Below are 22,984 nucleotides of genomic sequence, written 5' to 3' on the forward strand. Positions count from 1 at the left end.
GATTGGTTCTGATTTTAGCATTTAAAACTTACTTTTTAAGTGATATTTACATTTTACCTCCACGTCACAAATTTCTTATAGTACAAATTAATATTGGAAAAGCATATAACAAGTCAATGGGTCTACAGGTTTGGTCTGTCTAAATATTTATATTTTATGATATGTGTTTGTTGGAATTATTATTAAAGATAAGACAATTCTTTATCCAGAGCAAGAGTTTGGAGCAGAATTAAACCAGCGTTCAAACATTGTAGGGAAAATGTGGATAAAGTGCTTCTTTTTCATTCAGTTCTGAAATGTACAGATAAAATCAACTTTTGAAGTCAGTCAGGATGCCTGTGCAATTTCCCTTGTTTTCCCTCTTTACTCCGAAACCTCAAAACCACTATGGGTAATTCCCTCAAGATCTACTTCTAACACATAGGGTCTAAAAGCATACGCAAGATTTCCAAGAACTCAGTGCTTTCAACTTTTCCACTTTATACTCCATGTTTGAGCATCTCTCTCCAAGGACATGAGCCCAGGGCTCACTCCACACACACCTTTCATCTCTAACTAGAGGCGCATGAAGCATTTGTGCAGTCTCTCCTGCCACGGCTTCATTTTCTGTCATCTTAACTCCATCACCGATCCTCAGCTTCCTAACAATATCCGTATGAAAGAAATCAGACCCCTTCGACAATGAAAACCACATTTAAGCTACTGCACACCACCACTGCCACTGGAAAAGTAGATATTATTTTTTCTGTCAATCCAACTGCAGTACTCTGGCAAATTGTAGTTCTGATGGTTGTGTTTTCACGTATTAAATAATGAGTCAGGCCATAGGTGCTCATCAAGAAAGGCATTGTTACTGTTGAGGATGACGAGAAAATTAACAGCTCTTGGTTCACATCATTTTTTTGAAGTAGGAAGTATTTGTCTTTGAATGTGAAGGCCATGTAAAGTGATCTAAGAAAGTGATACAGCCAAATGACATCCTCAATTTTCATTATTTTCTTTCCATCTCTTGACTCATGTGCATTTGAGCCTTGTTCAGACCCCATCTTGTTAGAAAAAGCTCAGACTTTGGCCACATGAGTCAATTAAAAACCAGCTCTTCTTGTAGTTTGGGAGATATAATGGAGGCTAAAGATGGGCTCTGTCTTCAGGGACCTCACGTAGAGCTGGGAAGTTGAGAAATACTCTCCAGGGGAGATTACGAAGAAAAGAAGTATATGATACGCGTCAGAGGAGTGATAGAGACCAGAGTTCTGCAGATTACTAGGACGGGATCACTGTGGACCCCAATACTCAGAAAAAACATCGTGGCCTCTTTCTGAGTCGACAATGGCTCTTTGATCAGATTGTCCTTCTTTGATACCTGGAATACTTCTCTCGGTGACTATGAGCTTCCGTTGGGGCTCAGACACTGTGTCTTCTGTAACACCGAGGTAGGGCATTAAAAATGGGTCACTCCCAGGCCTGTTCCTTTTCATAAAACACCTCTTTGAAGACATGCCCCAAACTGTCTGTAGTTCTTACGTTTGTTAGCTCAGGACTCTGGCAGGTACTGTGGCTTCTGGGAAGGCAAAAAGTTTCCATAGGAATGAAACGGATTCATTTTAACTTTCCTCCCTCCACCACCCAGGGAAATTTTTGCAGGTTTTGTGGATTCAAGTCCCCAAATTTGAGATTTAACAAAAACTTACATAATAATGGTATTGCGGTAATTAAAACGGTATAGCTGTTCAGTCTCGCCAGTTAGAACCAAGGAAAACAGAAAACCAACCCAGGAGCCGTCTTAAGATGGGGCGACGCTGGGGTGTTGGGAGTGGAGGTGGAAGATTACTGCGTGTCTTCCCGTTCTTTTTAGCAAAAGTGCCTCAACTTTTAAATTGGGTAGAGTGGTTCCCAGTCATTGGCTTCACCAGATTTGTTATACGTCCAGACCAGAGGAATTCCTGACTATGAGTCTGTATGGCTTTCGTGCAAAATGCTACTGTTTGGGTGATGTTTATGGATATAAATCAGAGAATTGTTCGATTTTAAAATTTCTAAAAAGCAGGGTCTGTGTTCTGTGCATGTGTTTTTTTTTCTCTGAGGAACTCAAGCGATACCTGTATGCCTCACCCCAGGCATCTTCAAAGCTATTTAAATTGAATGGAATAAGCAAGAAGGTGGTGTCCTATTATTCCTTTGAGATTGGAAGCTGGCTGCTACCTTCTATTAACAGTTAATTTTCCGGGCTTTCCCTCCTTTTCTCTATTAGCTCTGACTTTTTACTCTGAAGGACACACAATAGAGGCTGACTTTTTTAATTTATCAGGGCTCTGTTTTTGTTTTACTGTTTTAGCCAGTATACTGTCAAAGTAAAACTTTGGTACTGCTAAGTGTTTTGAGAAATCTGATCAAGGAAGGTAAGTCGCATTGTTTTTTTAATTTAAGAAAATTCAACCAAAACCTGTTTGGCAGCATAGTTCTCAGGTATGGCTAGGCCGTTTCCAGTTGTTTCTGTCTTTAAGAAATTTCAAGATTTCCAGTTTGTTTTTTATTTAAACATTCTCCTGGATTGTTCCAAACAAAAATGCCTTAGTGTTGGCTGGCACAATAACGAGATGTAAGAGTCTTACTGGAAATGAAAGTGAGCAGAGACATTTCTCCGCCCGATCAGTCAGCAGACAGCAGACACAGGGTCGCAAGTGAGAAACAAAATTTAAGTCTGGGGTGTCGGCAACAGAGGCAGAGTTTCACTCCGATGTGTATGATGTTGGAATTTCATTCCCTCTCCCCCCAAAAAGAACATCCTTGGGTTTTCTCCTGTTGTGCTAAGAACTCCCTCCCAAGCGTTTGAGACATTCTACAGGCCACACACACAGGAGCAGGGCTGTCTGTCACAGAACCCAGATGCCCAGCTGTGGAAGATATTCTTTCAGCAGCATCCGTCTGTTTCTTGGCAAGACTTTGAGGCAGTCTAAAGAAAACAGTCCTGGCCTGCCTCGTAGTGAATACTGTACCGCTTGTATCTGGTTCCTCCTCCCTGGGCCTGGACACTGCTTGCCCTACAAGGCTGTCTGTCTCTCTGTCTCTCTCTCTCAGGGAATATTTGTGATTTTGGTTCGATTTTGTGAAATTCCTGTGGACATCTCCAGAAATTTTACTTTTCTTTTTTTGGGTTGTTTCTCTGCTGATTCAAAGAGAGGTGGGTAGGTATTGGAAGGCAAAGATCTAATGTGGGGAAAAGAGACTTTCTGCAAGGTGCCAAGTACGCTAGCAAAATAAAAAATAGTTTTCCTGGGTTCATGTTCAAACTCGGTGATCTTTAATCGTCTGAAAGGGAGAAACTAGTTCATTTCCTAGCCAACCACTATAATAAAATTCAGATTCAGGGGCAACCTGGCGCAGCTCAGCGTATTCCGCTCTTAAGGGAATATTCTTAGGCTTAAAGGGTGGTCTTCTTTGAAAGCCTATTTAATGGTTGTGTTCTTTGGTTGAAATCTTTATTTTTACAGCATTTGTGTTGTTCGGCTTTGGCACTGGAGGGATTTTATTTTCCTATTCTCTTGATTTTTTTTTTTAAAGTTAGCAGTTGAATGTTGCTAAAATTTACATAAGGGAGTGGTTCTCCATTACCCTCCCCCATACCCCCCCCCCCGCTGCCCTCCCCCAGCCCTCCTACCTGCCAATTGTGTCTGAAGTAATTTCACAGGAGTGCTGTTGACTTTGGGAGATGCAGTATTTCAGGTTCTCAGCGTGTGTGTGTGTGTGTGTGTGTGTGTGTGTGTGTGTGTGTGTGTGTGTGTGTGTGTGTGTGTGTGTGTGTGTTTGCCCTACTGTCTGACTGATAATTAGTTGTTACTTGCAAGCTCTGTTTATCTCCCTCCTCTTTCCTGACCTGCTCAGAGCATTAACATGTGAGAGTCAAAGTGTGGGACCCTTATGCATGGCGACAGGTGCTAATCTAAAGGGATATTTCCCTTGCATTCTACCCATTAAGGGTACGGTACATAAAAATGGCTTAATGTCTCTTTGAAGGTGTCAGCAGGCATGTGTGGACCACACAGAATGGGTTTCACTGAGAGTAATAGAGTGAAATTGTCTGCATAATTATTTTCCTTGGATTGAGAATCAGCAGCCCTCTTTGGGTTCAGGAAATAAACCTCTGTTAAAACCATATGGCACTATTCTCAGAAGAGATGTTATTACAGGGCCACTTCCCTCTAAAACTTTGAGTCAGGAGTTCTTGAAAGGAGTCACATATGTCTGAGAACGTTTTCTGCCTCCTGCTTAGTTGTGAAAGTCAGATGTTCGTTCTCTTGCCTTTTTCACAAATACCACCTCGGGCAACAGGTATAAGGTGTTGGGACGGGGCTGGCGGAGTTGCAGTGGTCCAGCCATCTCAGGTATACACACTTTGAATTATTATCTGGGCCAAGCGATTTTGTTCTTAAAAGCAAAGAAATATTGCCCTCGATCCAGTGGAACATGCGATTTGTCAACACCGAAAGCACATCTTAAGGTCAGGATAATCATATTCTGTCTGCCCAAACCCTTAATGCAGATTCAGTTGCATTGCTATTTTTTCCCCTTGTCCAGCATCAGTGGCTGTAAAATTTTCCTCTGAACTACTTGTCACAGTACTGGCGTGCTCTAGATATAGCTATCTTAGAGGGAAGGGTAAAGTGAATAAGAGTACAGTTTGTATAATGGCTAAGGGAATATTTGAGGGAGAATTAGGTTTGGTAAATATATTAAAGGATACAATATTTTCATATTATACATGTGTATGTATTTAAGTATTTAAGGACACAATACAATGTGTACCTTGTGATGAATCACTGTGCATTTCATATTTTTTGGGGGGGATAGTCTTCCTGTCTAGTGTTTGCTGTAGAGGGAATATAAGTTGATATTTGTTCATTTCTGTTAATAAGCCTGAAATAGGATCAGAATCTGTAGAGCTTCGTCTGGCTGTTGGAAATACTAGGAAGTTAGAGTGTCTCCTTAAGTGTCAGCCTCCCAGGGAGCACTTCATAGATATTAAGTCCAACTTTTCATTTCTTATCCTAGAAAAAGAAGGCAAGATAGGTATGGTTACGAGGCTTTCCTGTTGCCTTCGGTGCTTTTGTAATGAGAACTGTTTTTTACTAGAGAGAATGGTTGTGAGCATATAGATTCTGTCAGTCACTGGCCCATTTATTTATTCAACAGACACTTGTTGGGTACCTATATGTACTTTAAAGAGGGCTGTGGGGATGCAGAGATGACTTAGTCGTAGAGATTGCCTGGAAGGCAGCTCAGATGAGGGGAGAAAGCACGGGTATTCATGCCTGTGCCTGTGTAACATAAAGTGATAGGAAAAGAGAAGGGGCATAAGGTAGCGGCAGTGGAAGTGACAGGGAAGTTCAGGGGCAGCTTTACTTCAATTTGGGGGGTGGAGGGAAGGTTTTATGGATGTGAAGGCCCGTGAGCTGGATCTCGAATATCAGCAGTTAAACTTACTGGCAGAAGTTCTTGAATGTGAAATTCTAGGTAGATAGATGGTGACTTTCAGAAGACTAACACTAAACCTCTTTTATTTTTATGATTAACGCCTACCACCCCCTGCCAAAAAGACCCCCTAAAAACCCAAAACGCAAAAACGTCTCCATCTTGACTCTTTGCAGACCATTGATGGAAGTTATGACCTGGTGCTTTGGCTGGGGTGGTATTTTTCGGTTTTAACTCTCTTCTGCGTTCCTCTCTGTTCATCTGGGGCCTCCTAGACATTCAGGGCTAAGTTCAGATAGCATTTTGCCCCTTGTAGATACTCAGTTGAGGGTAATTCCGTGGAACAAAGTAGATCAGGTAATTGAATTAACTTTTAAAACACACACTGAAATTTGTCTTTTCAGATTAGTGTTAAGGAATACAAATTTATGCTGTGACCTGGTGCCTAAACTTATTGACCAGCCTAGGACCTCATTTTGAATTAACAGGAAAAAAGAAAAAGCCCACTGCAGAATCAGTAGAGGTGGTAATCATGTTCTTTCAAGGGAAATTGTAAATTGGTCTGGACTTTAGCAACCTCTGGACTTCAGCGTTCATGGAGGGGAAAGGAAAAGGTCTAAAGATCTTCAGGCCAACTTGGTGGCTCAGACTTTCTTTTCAAAGTCCTTTGATATGTGTTTATTAGTTAAGTTTGCAGTTCTCTAAATGCTATCACTCCTACTATTTGCACTGGACCCCTGCCACCTCTCCATCCATAGCAGATGGATTCTTTCCTTCCATCCCCATATACATTCTTCAGGGTTGGTTACTTTCTGATTGACACTGGGAGTGAGACTGCAGAAAGGGGGAGGGTGCAGAAGAGGGATTGCGTTTATTTGATTTTGTTTCTGTATTTCTCTTAAGCTTATTGGAGTGCAAATGGCAGGCTAAGAAGTGGTCAGATATACTGCCGCACAGGATTCTGGAGGATTGTTTTCCAAAGTTATACCGCGAAAGATGGTTAGTTTTAGAGATTTTTGCTGTCGCCTCATGTTTTCTTTTGCTTCCCCTCCTCTTGGACACTGGTTTAGGGGTTCCCGGTGTAATATTTAGACCAGAACACACTTCGCCAGTGACAGGTACAGAGTCACAGTCTGACTTGTGACTTGGCCCAAAGAGGGCTGATCGCTTTGCAGTTAGGAGGCTTTAAAATATTCCTTTAAAATCACACGACCAAGATTGAACTCAGAAGACCCCATGCACACTTGCAGTCCCTGGTGAAGGTATTCTTATTAAAAAGATGCCCAGAGGCAACTAGAAATGTGAGTCTCAAGTTCAGGAGAGGCTGGAGATGCATTTGAAGCCATAGATGTGGATGAGGTCACTTGCGGAATGGGTACAGAGGGAGTGGAGGAGAGTTACCTTTTTTACCATTGTGGCTGAATTAACTTTGTGCCCTTGGTCCCGGAGTAGAAGGAGAGGATGCTCTCTCTCAGGCTTCCTCGGGCCCCTGAAGTAGCAGTGGGGCAGTGGTTCCTGGTTTGTGTCCTTTCAGGAGGAGGGCTGCCTGCTCCTTGGTTTCCATGGCACCACTGGCCCCTCCGTCTCTTCTGGCTCCTCTTGCTTGCCGACCCCTTAAGTGTTTGTGCTTTTTAGACTCCTTTTAAGATATTCTCCTCCACTCATTCTCTATATCCATTCCCCGAGGGACCGAGTCATTTACACCGATGGCTTCACGTTCCTGTGACCACTGAAAATGCATCTCCGGCCTCTTCGGAATCTCAGACTCTTAATTCTGGTTTGCTTCCTGGGCATCTCCACCTGAGTATGTCCCATAGGTACATCCAACTGATGTCCCCTACAATATTTGGGATCCTCCCACCTTCACTTTAACCAAACTTCTCCACCCAAATAGGAACCCCCTCTAGTTTCACCAGTTTTGAATGCCCCACAGTCACCTATTTGACCAAACCAGAAACCGGAGACTCATCCTCTCCACCTTACCTCTTTTTTTTTTTTTTTTTTTTCGGTACGCGGCCCTCTCACCGTTGTGGCCTCTCCCGTTGCGGAGCACAGGCTCCGGACACGGCTCACGGGCCCAGCCGCTCCGCGGCATGTGGGATCTTCCCGGACCGGGACACGAACCCGTGTCCCCTGCATCGGCAGGCGGACTCTCAACCACTGCGCCACCAGGGAAGCCCTCCACCTTACCTCTTACATCTTCTTGTTCTACTGTCCTGTCTGTCTCTGTTCTGTGTCTGAAATGCTTTCCTGCATACCCATTAGCCTGGCTGTAGCTGAGTTCACACTCTCAGTGTTTGTCTCTTGGTCTATAATATAAAAATAATCCCCTAACTGGTTTCATGCCTCAAACTGCACTGCTTTTTAGATCTGTTTTCCCCTTTAAGCAAAGTGGTCCTCTGAAACTATAAATCAGCCCATGGCACACCCTTGCCTACAATATCTCAGTGATCCCCTGTTATTTACAAGGTGAAGTTCTGATGCTGTGACATTGTGGACAAGGCCTTTCAGTATCTGACCTACCTGACCCCCTCCCTCCCACACCCCCAGCCATGCCAAATTGTTCCCTCTATGCTTTTTTAACCTCTCTGTCTTTGCACCTCCTGTTCCTTCTCCTTGGAATGTCTTTTTCTTCTGCACTTGCTTGACTGAATTCTACTCATCCTTTAAGTTTACTCAAATGCCATCTCCTCTGTGAGCTCTTCCTGTCCGCTCTTGGAAGTTAAGCATTTATTCTTCGGTTCCCCTTTGCCTCTTCAGACCTCAGTTATGCTATTTGTCACATTGCTATCATTATTTGTTTATACGATGCCTCCCCAAGTATATGCTGGGGCCCCTGGTGTAGCATAGTTCATGGTACGTAATAAGTGCTTAGGAAATTTTAATTGAGAAACGAATATTATATTTGCATCGTGGTTTCCCCCGTGTAGGACATTTTCACCTCTGTTACATTTCATCCTGATGATGTCCCTGTGATGCAAATACTTTGATCCTCATTTGATAGATGAGGAAGTTGAGTCATAGGAGGAAATTGAGTCATAGAGATGATAGATTATTTGCCTATAGCTCCACAACCAAGTTGGTGACAAAGCCAGGAACAGACTCCAGATTTTCTGATCCTTGAAAAGTCAGGCCCAGATTTCGATATGGGATTCTGCTTTTAGTCAGACGGTGGTTTGGTCTTTTAACTATTCCATTAAGTTCACTAATTGTGTGTGTGTGTGTGTGTGTGTGTGTGTGTGTGTAAAACCCATGGTGACAGGTGAGGCATCCATGGCGTCACTGATTCTTAGAATTGTAAGTTAGGTAGTTTGTTATCTTACAGATGAGAAAATTCTGTGCCCGAGAAGTTCACAAGCTACTATTAGTGGCAGAACCCAAATCTCCTGACGGTTAGTCACGTGTTATCTTTCTTACTACATGTTGGGCAATCCTCAGTTCTATTGGACAGAGTTTTACGGTTGAACTCATGCGTTGTTAGTAGGACTTGTTGAGCCATTAGGCCAGTGAATTCTTGGGAAGAGCCTACCTTTGGAGCAGAAAGGATATCATTTCTGTGACCATTAAGGTCCATGAAAGTGATAGAACCCAGAAGGGAAAGAATAAAATGATGACGTTGTTTCATTGGTTACCCCACTTTGCAGACCATATTCCTTCTTTTCCAGTGGGCTTCCTGGATTCTTGAGCATGTGCCATTTTGAAATAAAACCAAGGCATCTAATTAGGCTGATGGTGTGTTCAGTAGTCAGAAGGGTTGTGGTGTCCTGGTGTAAGTAGAGTATACAGCATGTTGGGCCTCAAGAGGACAACATCCCAGTTACCTGGAAAGAGACATGGAACTGACATTGGTGGTATCTCTGTCCCTTCCGCTGGGCTCTCGCTCTCTGTACATATATATGTATGCATGTAATAGAGATAATGTAAATTTATAACCATATACACGTGTATGTGGAAAAGCCAATACTTTATACATTTTACGCACACAAAAGAAAGATCTTCAACTGTCATTACTGATTAGATAATTCAGCATGAAGACAGCAGACAAAAATCTTTAAAACTTTATATCTGCTTTTGGAAAAAGTTTAATTTTAATCACCTGAAGGTTCTTTTTTTTTAATATTTAAAAAAATATTGGGCTTCCCTGGTGGCGCAGTGGTTGAGAGTCCACTTGCCGATGCAAGGGACACGGGTTCATGCCCCGGTCCGGGAAGATCCCACATGCAGTGGAGCGGCTGGGCCCATGAGCCATCGCCGTTGAGCCTGCGCGTCCAGAGCCTGTGCTCCGCAACGGGAGAGGCCACAACAGTGAGAGGCCCACATACCGCCAAAAAAAAAAATATATATATATATATATATATATTGAGCTGGTATCTCTATCATGTTCTTTCATTGAGGGGTCGCTGATTATGAGCTCTGAAAAAGTGGCCACCGACCCACTTCCTTGGGTTTGACAAGAATGCACTTTTCTAGTCTGTTGTGCCTTGAAAAAAAAAAAGGTAAAACTTGCTATCTTCTAACTCCATTTAACACTACTTTAGATTCCCTTTTATATAACAATAACTTGATCCTACTCAAAATACTTGGCACCTTTAGTGACAGAGTGGAATGTAAGAACACTTTAGCAGATCTGAAAGTGAGTAAACGCTGGTTGTTTTGGAATGAAGAGGGTAGAGTTTTCAGTTCTTTATTCAGAGTTCGCAGAAGATAAGAGTACCGGGATTAACACAATAGACTCCCTTCATTACACATGGCTGAACAAAGCAATTATCTGTCTATCAAGCCTATAGTACATCGTGCAGCAGCGTTTAGGAAGGGTGTGTGGATGGGCGGATAAGCGCTATTCCATTGGAAAGGGCTGCTGATCCACGAGGGAATTTTTCTGAGTTTAACTTGTAAACTGTTTTATTTTGGAGTTTATATCATGTTACCCTTGCAGTTTAGAGAGAAATGAGGTTGTTATTTTTTTAATGTTGTTGATGGCATTTTTCAGTTCCTTACCCATCTGACTTTTATTAGGGGGGTTATTTCAAAGACATCTCCTGTTTAAGCATGTTTAAACAATCTGTTTGAGACCTGTTGTGTAGATATAAACACAATAGTCCTTTAATGCAGTAGAACAGACTTCTGACAGACACAGCACATAACAGACATCCATCCATTATTGCTTAAGCCGCTGTTCCTTCCATGCCTGACCTGAGAGGGTAACCACAGAGCTCAGCTGACAGCATTGGCCGTTCGGAAGACACTGACATACCCCCTGTTCCTGTCTAGCGAGCAGAGAATTGCAGAGCGGCAGACAATTGGAGAGGCCTTAGACCAGATTAAAACTAAGTACCTTAAATCTGTCTTAATGTCTGTGTTTACCTCTCCTTCTTCTTCATTCCTTTAAAAAAGTAATCAGGTTTTGCAAGCGTTAAGAAAACCACCTCTTCTTGCCAGCTGGACTAGGTCCAGTTTAAGCAAGAAATTCTCCCCCTCCCCCTCTTTTTTCTCCCCTGTCTTTTTCTTTTTTCTTCTTCTATGATCTTCACTGCCATTCAGCACAGCAAGACCAGGCTGCGGGAGCTGGCTGACTTTTTCCTTGGTTATTACTTTTTAACATTTTCTTCCTGTTACAGAAAGGGGAAAATTGAAAATGATGTTCCTCGGCTGTAGCAGCAAATGTCAAGAGAGGAGCCCTTTGCACTTTTTAATTGCTTCGATGTAGTGCTTTTCTTTCTTTGCTCGAAACACACACACAGTCACACAGCACATGCCCCAAACCGTAATAATGAAAGAGAAACAGAGAAGATCGCATGCTAAGGAAACTCAGCCAGGATCCAGGAATTGCGTGACAGTCTGTAGGCTAGCTGTCACTAGACTCTTTGAAGAATAATGCCATCCATGTTTAGCTGGATTATTGGCAAATAAACAGTGATGCTTTTTGTTCGACTATGGAAACTACCATTTCCATTGCCTAAAACGTTACCGTTAAGAAAAAAAAATCTTTACATCTCTCAGTGGGGTCTCTGTAAAGGCCAGTAACACAAAACTGTGGTGTGTATGAATATATTATAGTCAAAGAAGGCAAAGGAAATGTTTTCAGAACTAACACACTCGAGTTTTACTAAGTTTTGTGAGTGAAGTGTGGACATAGAGAAAGAGATCTTTTGTTCATTTCCCAGAAACTGAAGGGAGAGATGCGGATTCTGATGGCCCAGGACAGTTGTGGATGTTGGGTTGTAATTAGTAGAACAAGATGTGTTGTGATAAAACGGAGTCGGTAAGACTGGGTATAATGTAACAAAATCTCTGAATTAAGCTTCTCGGCTTTTTCTTATTGTGTTCCTTTTAGGTCTCTTTTCCTTAGCCTTTTTTCCCCTTCTTTCCTTGTATGGCAGCCTGGCATATGAAAAAGAGGACAGAGGCTGGTCAGGGGCTAGTGTCCAGTGTCACTGCCTACTTCCGTGACTTCAAACAGGTCACAGGGGTTTTCTGGGCATCAATTCCTTTTCTAAAATAAAACATGGTCTGGTGAAATCCACATTCTCTTCCAGCTCTGAAAAATTCGAATTCATATAATCTTATTTTGAATGCGAGTAAAGATGGAGAAAGAAGCATCCCTTGGAAACAACAGGCAGGCAAAGTCAAGGGTAGCAGGATTGGAACTAGAAAGAAGGTGCCAGAGAATTTAGAGGTAAAGAGGCAAAAGTAGATTAGAGACACATTAGGGCAGAGGAGAGGGGCTGAGTTGAAGTCAGCCAGCTTCCCGGTTTAGTTCTTTTTCCACCGCCTGCAAAAATACTACATCTCCTCCTGTATATTTCCATTACGCTTTCATCTGGTCTTTCTTTACTTTTTTTTTTTTTTTTTTTTTTTGCGGCACGCGGGCCTCTCACTGTTGTGGCCTCTCCCGTTGCGGAGCACAGGCTCCGGGCGCGCAGGCTCAGCGGCCATGGCTCACGGGCCCAGCCGCTCCACGGCACGTGGGATCCTCCCGGACCGGGACACGAACCCGTGTCCCCTGCATCGGCAGGCGGACTCTCAACCACTGCGCTACCAGGGAAGACCACTTTACATTTTTAAAATCCTTTTTTCTCCTTACCTCCCATGAATTTCTCTTTCTTTAGATATTTCAGGTTGCTTGACTCCATTATTTCAAGAAACAGGATTGTACTCTAAGCATATGTTTTTCAGGGGTTATTCCCTGGTGAGCGACTGTCCTTTCTTCCAGATACTTATTCTTTGATTGTCGGGATCTGCCACAGCCTAAAATCTAAAAATTATAGAGTAACTTGCATTTATATACATGCGAATGAATATCTCACAATTCTTTCATTTGTGTATTTATCGAAAGATCTTGAATTCTTTAACCTTTAGAAGCCTACATTTTGAAAGAGGCTGTCCTTCAATGATCTCTCTCATGCATCTAATTATATTTAAAAAATGACTCCATACGAGTTTGGAAGAGTGAACTTTTTACTCACTGATCTAAACTGGCGCCTCTTATTATTAAAAGAAAGCAAATTCAAGCTTTTAGCATTTTTTTCTATGAACTGGAGTTCCTAGAATATTTCTATGGAGTCTATGGCTTAACTATGTAATTATGTCTCTTGAGTAGATTATGTTTTTCTTCCCATAATTATGTTTTTACCCAAGAGACTTGGAAGGCTTCAGACCTCTCTTGGGTGAAATTGTTCTTCTTCTCTTCTTTCCTGATAAACTCTGAATTCTACATGCCTGACTGTTCAAGGGCTCGAAAGAGAGCTCTTGAAGATATGTGGTAGTGATTATCATTTTTTTTTCCTTTAGAAATTGGTTTATATATTAAGAAGGCCCTTAGAGGGAAGATCTGTTAGTTCATTTTTGAAATGCCATCAGAGAAGAATCTCCTGGAAGGGGATTTGTTTATGATCTGTGGTCCTCTGTCTGAAGCCACACACTAACAGTGGTCTAGGGCTGTCTTGTCTCACAGGCCATCCTGTGTGAGCTCTGGGGCCCCATGCACACATCATATTCCACGGCTGCTAATTTCCAGTGGCTCGGAGGGGCTCCAGGCCTTCCTTAAACATGAAGACAGTTTCTTAGTCCATTTCATTATTCTAGTCCCGAAATAGTTTTTGACCTGAACCAGACAGCATAGTCTTAGGAAAAAGGATGACTCAGCAGCCTTTCCCAGCAAAGATTAGAGACTCATCAATTTTACTGTGGGAAATGTTGCCCAATAACCAGCCTTTTTTCCCCCCCCTCCTCTCTGACTTTTACTGGACAAAAGGAGAGATAATTCTAAATGTAACAATGTTCTTATTTACTAATTTAACAAGTATTTGTTGTGTGCCTTCTCTGTACCTAGGCTCAAAGTTACGTGTTAGATGTAGGACGTGACACCCATCCTCAGGGGGTTCACAGTCAAGTCCAGGAGAATCTAAGCTATTAGGGTTTGAAATTTTATATAAATATTTTATATCAATTCACAGAGAGTTAATGCTTACTGAATGCCTACTACACTTAAGTATAACCACATGTAGTGGACAAAAAGCAGTTGTAGCTGCTCTCAGTTTGCTGTGATAGAAACCAGAGGGCTCACCGAGGCCCTAGAGACAGAAAAGACCAGAACAAATGTGGTGACCAGGTTGAGACTGGGAAGGGATTTGGCCAAATGGAGGTGCTGGGGAGAGAGGCAGTTCTGAGTGGAGGAGGCGGCTTGGGCAAAGGCACGGGGACTCTGAAGAACTGTGGGGAGTCCAGTGTGAGTGGGGCATAGGCCGGGAGCAGTATGGTTGGAGCCGTTGGAAGAAAGTGTGATAAGGTCCATTGAGACCATCTTTTCCAGGTTCTCGTTTACTGGGCTCAGGGGGCTCTGTTTAATTTGATAGACACTGTAAGACGACTGAAAGGGTTTGCGCAGGTACATAACGTTAATGTTAGGATTTAGGGACTGAAAGGACTTTAGAAATTATGGAAACGAACTCTTCGTTTTTGCTAGGTCTCAGAGAGTTCCATTAAACCCTTCCTGTGGTCATACAGCTGGTTGGTGCCCTTTCATATATGCCAGCCTGCTGCTCTGGTATCTTAACCACAAGTGAGAGGTTAGGAGTGGTCCTAGTGGAAATGGAAACTAGGGGCTCATCCCTGTAGATGGGCTAGACCTGCAGAAACTACAGGCATGGGCTTGACCGGATGCTGGGGTCTAGGAAAGGGAGGTGGAAAAGACCTAGGCTGGATTTTGAGCCTGGGAGACTGGAAAACAGTTATATTAATGGAAACAGGGAAATTAGAGGAGAAGCTGGTTGGGACTGTTTGTAGTGGCACAGGGAGGTGTGTCAGGGAGAGGCGAAGAACTTATCTAAACATTGGGTGCATGACAAGGGTACAGGTCTTCGATTTTTAGACTTTCACAAACCACCAGTGAAATGTAATCATCTGAATGTAAACAGATAAGAGTTTCACTTTTCTCAATAGTATTTTCATTTTCACATGTATGTAGGAATGCAGAAAATCAAGGTTTTTAACCTAGAGCCTCAATAAAGTATTTGGATCCAAACTCTGCATGGCTTCCCTAAGAACTCACTTGAGTCTGTGTCATCTTCCATTTTTGCGGGAATGTAGTGACTCTCATCCTCAGAGGTAAAATTCCAAGTAATTTCATTTGGAATTGAGTTATGACTTTAAAATTAGTCAACCTGTTCCCTAACCCCTCCCTGCAAACACTCTTTCATGTGCCACTTTCAGGGTAGAGAGATTAGAATTGAAGGCATCATTTTTGTCCCCCCAGAACTGCTGTGGAATAGCATCTCTGTTGCATATAACCAATTTACTCTGAAAAATGGTAATTCTAGTTCAAGTGCTCTTCCGTTTTCCTTTTTACTCTCTAAGTCATCGTCACAACATTCTTAGATGGTTCTACCCTGTGGCTTGAGCCCTAGGGTATTGGACCAGATCTCATTCTGTCACTTGACTTGCTGGCAGCAAAGTTAGCTCATGTCTTCCCAGACCCCCCTCTCCTCCAGGTAGGCCTGACGGCATGGCACAGGAGTCTCAGGGTCTGCCAAGGTGTTGTTTTATTGGTCAGGGGATGAAAAGATCTGTCTTAAAAGACAGATTTCCATATATATTGCATCGTTGAAAAGAATTAATGTTGTCAAATGAGAAGTGTCAAGTGATTCGAAGATGGTTTGCCTCTGGTTAGGTTAATATCACATATATGTTCAGCACCATCTTGTCTCACAGGACGTCTATTATCATGGTTCTGTCATTTGTCCTCCAACTAGCTTTTCTCCTTCCTTCTCTGCTTATCAGCATCCTCTTCCACCTTCAAGGACGTAATGATCTCATCGGTGAGGGTTTCCTCTTCCCTGTTAGTCAGCATCAGTTGTTCCCCTGTTCTTCCAATGGCATTTTATTACTTTTTAAAGTTTTTTTTTTATTGTGAAAAATTTCAGACATACATTAAAAGAGATTATATTTCATAAAAACCCCAGGTACCCATCGCCTTGTTTTATAATTAATAGCATTTTGCTGTATTTGTTATTTTGCCGAAATATTTTAGAGCAAATACCAGACATCAGGACATTTAACCTCTAGTTACCTGTTCTAAAACCTAAGGGCATACTACTCTTACATAATCACCAAAAGCACCTCTTCCTTAATATTTTGAAATAGTCCATATTTATATTTTTTCAATTGATCCCCAAACTGTAGCATTTCAGTGATTGTCTCACACAGTCCTTTGCAGTTAGACTTAACTTGCCTTTCTTCCCTACTAGACTGTGCACTGCTTGAGGGCAACGATGTTATCTTATATATTTTCTCCCCACTCCTCCTTAAAATGCCTAGTGAGACTCACATGGTAGATGCCCAGCACACACTAGCTAGACTAACTGACCTGAATTTGGACGCCATACTGATTCCTGATTGATGCTTTATTGCAGATCTGCCTTTTAACTTTATTTTATTTAAACATTGTATCTTCCTGATACCCAGGATACAAGTAGCTAAATACCTAATAAAATAAGTGAGTGTTTAAAACTGATTTAAAAATACTACTGTAAAGAGAGGAGCTGTCAAACATCATGCCCTAGTGACCAGCAAAATGACCCTTCTATGCCACGTGAGAGCGAAGGGGCTGTGACACGCCCTGCCTGTTGTGAAAGGCGTACTCTTCTGTTAAGTGCACTTGGGCATCCTTCAAGAGGGCTCACTAATTGGCGTACTGCATCACGCTGTGAATACAGGGCACAGAGCGTGAGGTTCTGGCTGGGCGCCCACCCGCCTCTCCAGAGTTGTGAAGCGGTGCTCAATTGACTTTTATAAAAACGGGCGAAATGGGTTACATCAGAGTGGCACGTTTGTTTTTGTAGTTCACATACCACGGTTTCAGAGTCTTCACGGACCAGTTTCAGAAGCGTGATTTTTTAAGCAGAAGTTCTAAGGGCAACATTACCAACTTTCACCGTGGGTGAGTTGCCCTTGGACTGAAAGAGCTGGGTGGGGAAGAATGGGACCATTAGACTATTGGTTGGTGACTTACCCGTTCCTCATGCGTCTTTGCTCTAGGGATGTGTGAATACTGTGACCCTTCCACCACACTTTCTTCTTGTGCCCCTGAATTTGTTGCAACAAAAGTCATATTCAGCCAAACACACTGAACTTTTTGAATGAAATTTGTTCTGAAAACTACTTTTTTTTTTCCGCTTGAAATTCACTTTTGACTGTGATTTTTTTCTGAATGACTGATGATGTGCTGTTTTAATCTAAAACAAGCTGGTTGGCAAATGGGAGGGAAAAGAGTCCCAGACCAGCAGGCAGAAGACCTGAGTTCTCGTCCTGCCACTAACTGTGTGACTTTGGGCAAGTCACTTCCCCTCTCAGGGACTCAGAGTCCTCTCCGTTAAAGAAGTACACTGCTCTAAAACTGAGAGTCAAAATGATTTCTCTTGTCCTTTTCAGCTCTATGATTCTAAATGACTTGAAGCAATGCTTAAGAATTATAGAAAGAGCAAATGCAGCTTTTTCAGAAAGCAAGCAAAAAAGCTTTCACTTAAATGAACGTTCTTCAGGGAAATTTCTTAGGAAACATCAATAAAGGCTGGTCTCTAAAAAAGGGGTTTCCCTGCTGGATTCACAAGACTGCCAAATAAGAAGGGAATAGTTTTTCTGGGAAAGATAGTGCTATAATATGATATCCTGGGCCAGAAAAATTTCTCTCAACCAAGAAATTTATCTAAAAGAGGAGAACATTCATTCATTTATTGTATAAACATTTATTGAGCACCTACTGTACGGCAGGGACCGAACTGGGTTGTGAGAATTACAGCTGTAAACATGCCAGAGCAGTCGTTCTTGTTGGACTCATAGTCTTGCAGGGGAGACAAATCAATGCATGAGATAATTACAGATTGTGGTTACAACCATCAAGGAAATAAACAGGGTGTGCTCGAGGGGAGGGCACCTATTCTGGGTCTAGTAGGCAGGCACCTCTCATAGGAGGTGGTGTTCACCCTGAGGTCTAAGGGATGAGAAGGAGTGGGCTGTACAGAGAATCCCGGGGAGAGCATTTCAGGAAAATGGAAAAGTCCTGGAATGGGACACTAAGGGAGACAATGGCAGAGGCCCATTTCAAGATGGAAATGACAAAATCTGTTAATGGATTGAATGTGGGGAGTGAGGGATAAGGGGAAATCAAGGGAAGTGTTAAGGTTTTTGGCTTAAGGGACTGAGTGACTGGTACTGAGATGGGGGCTCTTAGGGAGGAATGGGGTTTCTTGGAGAGAAGAAGCAAGAATTGTGTCTTAAATATGCTGAATTTAAGACACCTTTGAGATGTCCCAGGGGAGAGTCGAAGTCAAGTAGGCAGAGGGACACACAAACCTGGAACTCAGGACAGAGGTTAGGGCTCACCCTAGCGATCGGGGAGGCATGGACGTGAGTCGGTGGCCTTGAGTGAGTGGGGTTGTGGGATCGTCCTGGGCTGTGGCTCTCTACCTCAGCTGCACGTTGGACTATGTCGTGAGCTTTTAAAGAATAACTTTCCCCAGGACCCTCTTCCAGAGCTCCCGATTTAATTGAGCTGATGGACATCTATATTTTTCAAAGCTCCGTAGAGAACATTTTTATTCAGCTTGGATGGGAGAGCCACTGATCAAGGCAGGCAGTGCAACTAGAAAAGGAGATCCAGGACCGAGCTTTTGCATAGTCTTAGATATGCAAGACTGTGGAACGTGGAGACAGCAGTTCTCCATTCTTTATAGCTTCCTCCTGCTTGGAAGATCCACTCTTTGGCCCTTTGGATGAGGTTTGGTTCTCCCTGTACCGTGGCAGAGTACCCTGTCCTGGATTGAAGTCGGTGTGCCCTTTGTCTTCCGAGTCCCCAGTTTCCGAAGGGACGGCTTGGGTGCTGAGGATTTAAGTACGTCTTCTTTCAGCCCGTCATTCCTGTGTCACCCTGATGTGGTTCAGCGGTAGCAGTTATTTGTCATGGTTGAAAGATGAAGAACCCGATCGGCTTTTGCTCTTCATTCTCCTGCAAGAATTTTGTTGTGGTCGTGGTGGTGGCTGTGAAGGGGCAGACATTCTAGGAAGAAAAATGGGTATGTTTTTTGTATAGATGCAGCTGCAGATAGATGTTCCCCAAATTACTCTAGGGTGTGTGTAGATACTCGGTAGCTTGCCTTCGAAGATCATTTCCAAAAGGTGATTGAGGCGTTTCAAATTTCACCTGCTCTTAAATTTCTCACACACATCCGTACTCCTCCAGGTTCTTTATTCTTGCCTACGACCTCCTATCACTGCCCCGAAGCACCGGACTCAGAGAAAATAAACGTGTCCTCACGCATTTGTGTACTGAGTTCACATCTCATTCGGTCTCCATGAAAACCTAACGAAAGGGCTGTAGAAAGCAGAGGCAAAGCTTATTAGATTTTCTTGTGACCCATGGCCCACATAAAGCCTCAGTATGTAAAGGAACCATGCAAGATCGTGTAGCCCTCCCCGCTCCCCCAGCCCTCAGGGAATCTGCCATTCCAAAAATATGGCCTATTAAATAACTTCCAGGGACAATTCCATAAGCTTTCTTGTTAATGTTTACAGCTGTATCAACACCACAGCAATCCTTTATTTTTTTTGGTATGTGTATGAGGAACAGAATCCATGGATCTAAGTGTGACAAGTACTGTACGATTCTCTAATCGTGAACCTTGTAAGACACAGTGAGGTATAGTGATGGAAGTTTGTTTAGGGTAATGGGTGAGCTGTTAACTTTGTAACTGAATCCTTGCTGCTGCTTCTGCCTGCCTTGAAAAACAGCCTGACACCTCCCAGGGCTTAGTCCTCAGGTGCCTCACCTTGGCGATCTGAATATTTTCAGTCCTTCGTAGCAGCTGGGAGAGGAAGGGAGAAGCTGGGGTCCAGCATGGATGGTGCCACATGGTGTATGGAAGGCTGAGTCCACTAGGACGCGGGCTGCATCCTGGTCCAGGCTGAGCTAGTCAGTAGCTAAGACCCATGGGCTAGTTGTTTTCTCTCTGCAGGCCTTGGTCACTTCATCTATGAACACCTCACTTCCTGGGGTCTGGGGGCTGTTTTGGGTAATCCCTAATAGATTTAGGGATTACTCCTTTAGAGTTTTTGTGTTGGGTAATCCCTAATAGATTTAGGGAATAATCCTTTAGATTTCTAAAATCTATGTGTAATATGGATTAAAAAGTCCTAAATGGTGGGGAAAACGACTATCAGTAAGCAATGAGTTTCCCTAGTTTTTCCTGATCATTTTTCTCCCAATCTTAGCCCCTCATTTGTAGCACATGCCCCAGACTTACACTGGCAGGAAATAGGGTGGTGGGTGCATTTCAGTTAATGGGCCTTAGTTGGAACATGTTTGGCTGGGGAGACAGCTACACTCCTATTACCAAACCTTGGCTTCCTGTCTGTTTTCTTTGGGCTGGGTAGGCAATGGAAAAGGAGACAGGAAAATACATTTGGGGGCAAGTAAAATAAGGAATTTGTCTTAGGAGGACAGCTTATAGTTGGGAAATTCTAATGTTCAGCTTAACCCTGTCCTGATATATTCCTCTTGTCCTGTACTAAGTGGGAGATGAGGTGTTCTTGCTACTTGTGGAATCTACCTTCCCATTCTCGAAGGCTCTTAATAATCCTCCTTCAAGGGTTTCTTCTGTTATAGATACTACTCCTAATGCCCTTAACTTTTCCTGCAAATTCTTATTCTAGTCATCATCTTAAACGGCTCTTCTTTGAATCAGCTTCCGTTACTTAACATTTTACTAAACTGTTGGGGCAACGTACCAGGGCTTCACTGGTACAGAATATGGAATATATTTCTGTTTAGGCAGTAGGCATTATTGTACTTGTTCACCATAGTCCCACTCTACGGATTTACACTTAACTAATGTCACATCAAGCTTCAGGTGTTTTCCAGTTATACCTGCACCAAGGCAATACCATGCTCTTTGCTAGGAATGATTGGATGATTTTTAAAAAGTCTTAGTACCTTGGTTATATTTCAACTTACATAGTTCTTTAATATCTAGAATTTCTGTGGATTTTACACTTGAATAAACTAGAAGAGAGACAAAGTGAGGTTTTTGTTTTTGTTTTTTTAAATAGTGGATTCTCAACATTCACAGGGTAACCCAAAGGGTATTTTTCAGTTTCTCTTACAGAACCACAGCACTAGATTTAAAATAAAAAAAGCATTCTCTCTGATTTAACATAGTTTATTATGCGCTTTCAGGCTTTGGCGTATCACAAAATGTCCACATTCCTCTCGAGGATTTGAGTTTCCTTGCCTGTATTTCTGTTTTCCTCTTAAAGGGGTTTCTCGGTTTGAGTTTTCATTTTTCAGAAAGGAGTCTCCATAAGGTACAGTGGTAACATAAAAAAGAAAAAGTCACTTATGGTCATCACGGAAGTGTCCCTTTAACAGATGTGTTTGTCTCTGTTTCTGCCCCAAGTATGGCCCACTGTGTGTCCCATGCACAGATTCTCAACTTTCAGGGGAGGTTTCCTCCTTCGTGAAATGAGCAAACACAGCCCAGGACACAGTCACCTTTCCCAGCCTCCCCGAGAGGCCAGAGGGGGCTCCCAGAGAGTCCCTCTTGGGCTCTGGTGTCTGGGCCTCACCGCTGATACTTGGCCCCGAGTCACCCTCTGGGCCCCTCCGCTCTCCATTCCTAGAACAGAACCAGGGATGCTTGCCACCGGACGATGCTTATCACAAAGCCCTTTGAAATGGGAGGCATTATATAGACGCATCATTATAAAGATCAGTATTGACGATTCCTTCGCTTAAACCCCTAGTATGTATGTTCACGTATCTATTTAGCATGGTCAATTGTTCAGCTAATTAATATGCTTTTATTTTATGATTTGCTGTTTCCAGGGCACAGACAGAAGCTTGATGACTCTAAACCTAGTTTGTTCTCTGACCGCCTCAGTGATTTAGGGCGCATTCCTCATCCCAGTATGAGAGTAGGTGTCCCGCCTCAGAACCCACGGCCCTCCCTGAACTCTGCACCAAGTCCTTTTAATCCACAAGGACAGAGTCAGATTACAGGTAAGACAGACTCCTAGGTCTCACTTTCGCAGACTCCGGCAGGCTGGGGGTGAGGGGCTGCCTGACAGATGAGACGCGTTCACTTCAAAGCTTCTGGAGCTGGGAAATGGCTTATGATGAAAGAAATCAACACTTGAAGACACTGGCCTTCTTTTTTTTTTCTTTTTAATAAAAACCAAATACCAGTATCCACTAACTTTGGGATAAAATTTGGGGGAAGTTTCTACTGATGCTGTCCTCTGTAGCGATGTCAGTCTGCACACTGGTGGGACGGTAATACCATGCTGTCTGGGAGAATGTTTGTTGTCAGTTTCTATATTGTGTCCAGGTGGTGCAGGGGATAACATCACACCCTCACTGTTGGAAAATTAGCATTACCATCTCAGATCTGGGCTAATGTTTCTTACATGTATAACTGTTTCATTAAGTTGGCTGGAAAATTGCCCTGCGCTAACAGGTAGCCTTAATTGCTGGTTATAAGGCAAGACCAAGGAGCGGCCCATCGGGCAGACAGAAGTCCCCTCTGATTCACATTGAGCTCCCGTTCTCCATGTGACATTTCTCTTTATGCATTCCAGTGTGCTTCTTGCTTTGCCTTTCTTCTTAAAAATTAATATCAGCATCGCATTACAGACCAATCATTCACATTTGGTGCGTTAAGACTCCCAACCCTTTTTTTTTTCCTGCCCCACTTGGGCAAAAGCAGATCTTCCTGTAGGACTAGTCTGCTTGCTTTTATGCCATGGTGACAAGAGAGTGTGCTAATCATCATAGGTCTTTCATTTGCAGATCACAGTACTGAGAGCAGCAAGGAACTCAACATGTCATCTAGTTACTATTGTTGGCAGAGCGACTAGATGGGAAGGAAAATAACTCAAAATGTACAATAAACTCTCAACTTGGATCTTGTCTAATGGTTAGGTTTTTGTCTGTAGCCGTTAGGTTTTGAGTGTCTTTAACGGTTTA

At 42.9% G+C, this 22,984-nt stretch overlaps 1 protein-coding gene across 5 annotated transcripts in view; it reads left to right on the forward strand.

Moving 5' to 3' along the window:
- Window positions 1–22,984, forward strand: part of RUNX2 (RUNX family transcription factor 2) — a 220,623-nt gene that overhangs the window by 48,143 nt on the left and 149,496 nt on the right. For 3 of the 5 annotated variants that reach the window (XM_033423884.2, XM_033423885.2, XM_033423886.2), the window contains exon 4: window positions 21,845–22,018. The exons of the other annotated variants lie outside the window; for them this stretch is intronic. In XM_033423884.2, the coding sequence (XP_033279775.2) occupies window positions 21,845–22,018 (174 nt within the window). The remainder of the gene's footprint in view (window positions 1–21,844; window positions 22,019–22,984) is intronic. 5 annotated transcript variants of the gene reach the window in all.

The sequence above is a fragment of the Orcinus orca genome, chromosome 10 (assembly GCF_937001465.1).
Source record: "Orcinus orca chromosome 10, mOrcOrc1.1, whole genome shotgun sequence".
Taxonomy (NCBI): Eukaryota; Metazoa; Chordata; class Mammalia; order Artiodactyla; family Delphinidae; genus Orcinus; species Orcinus orca.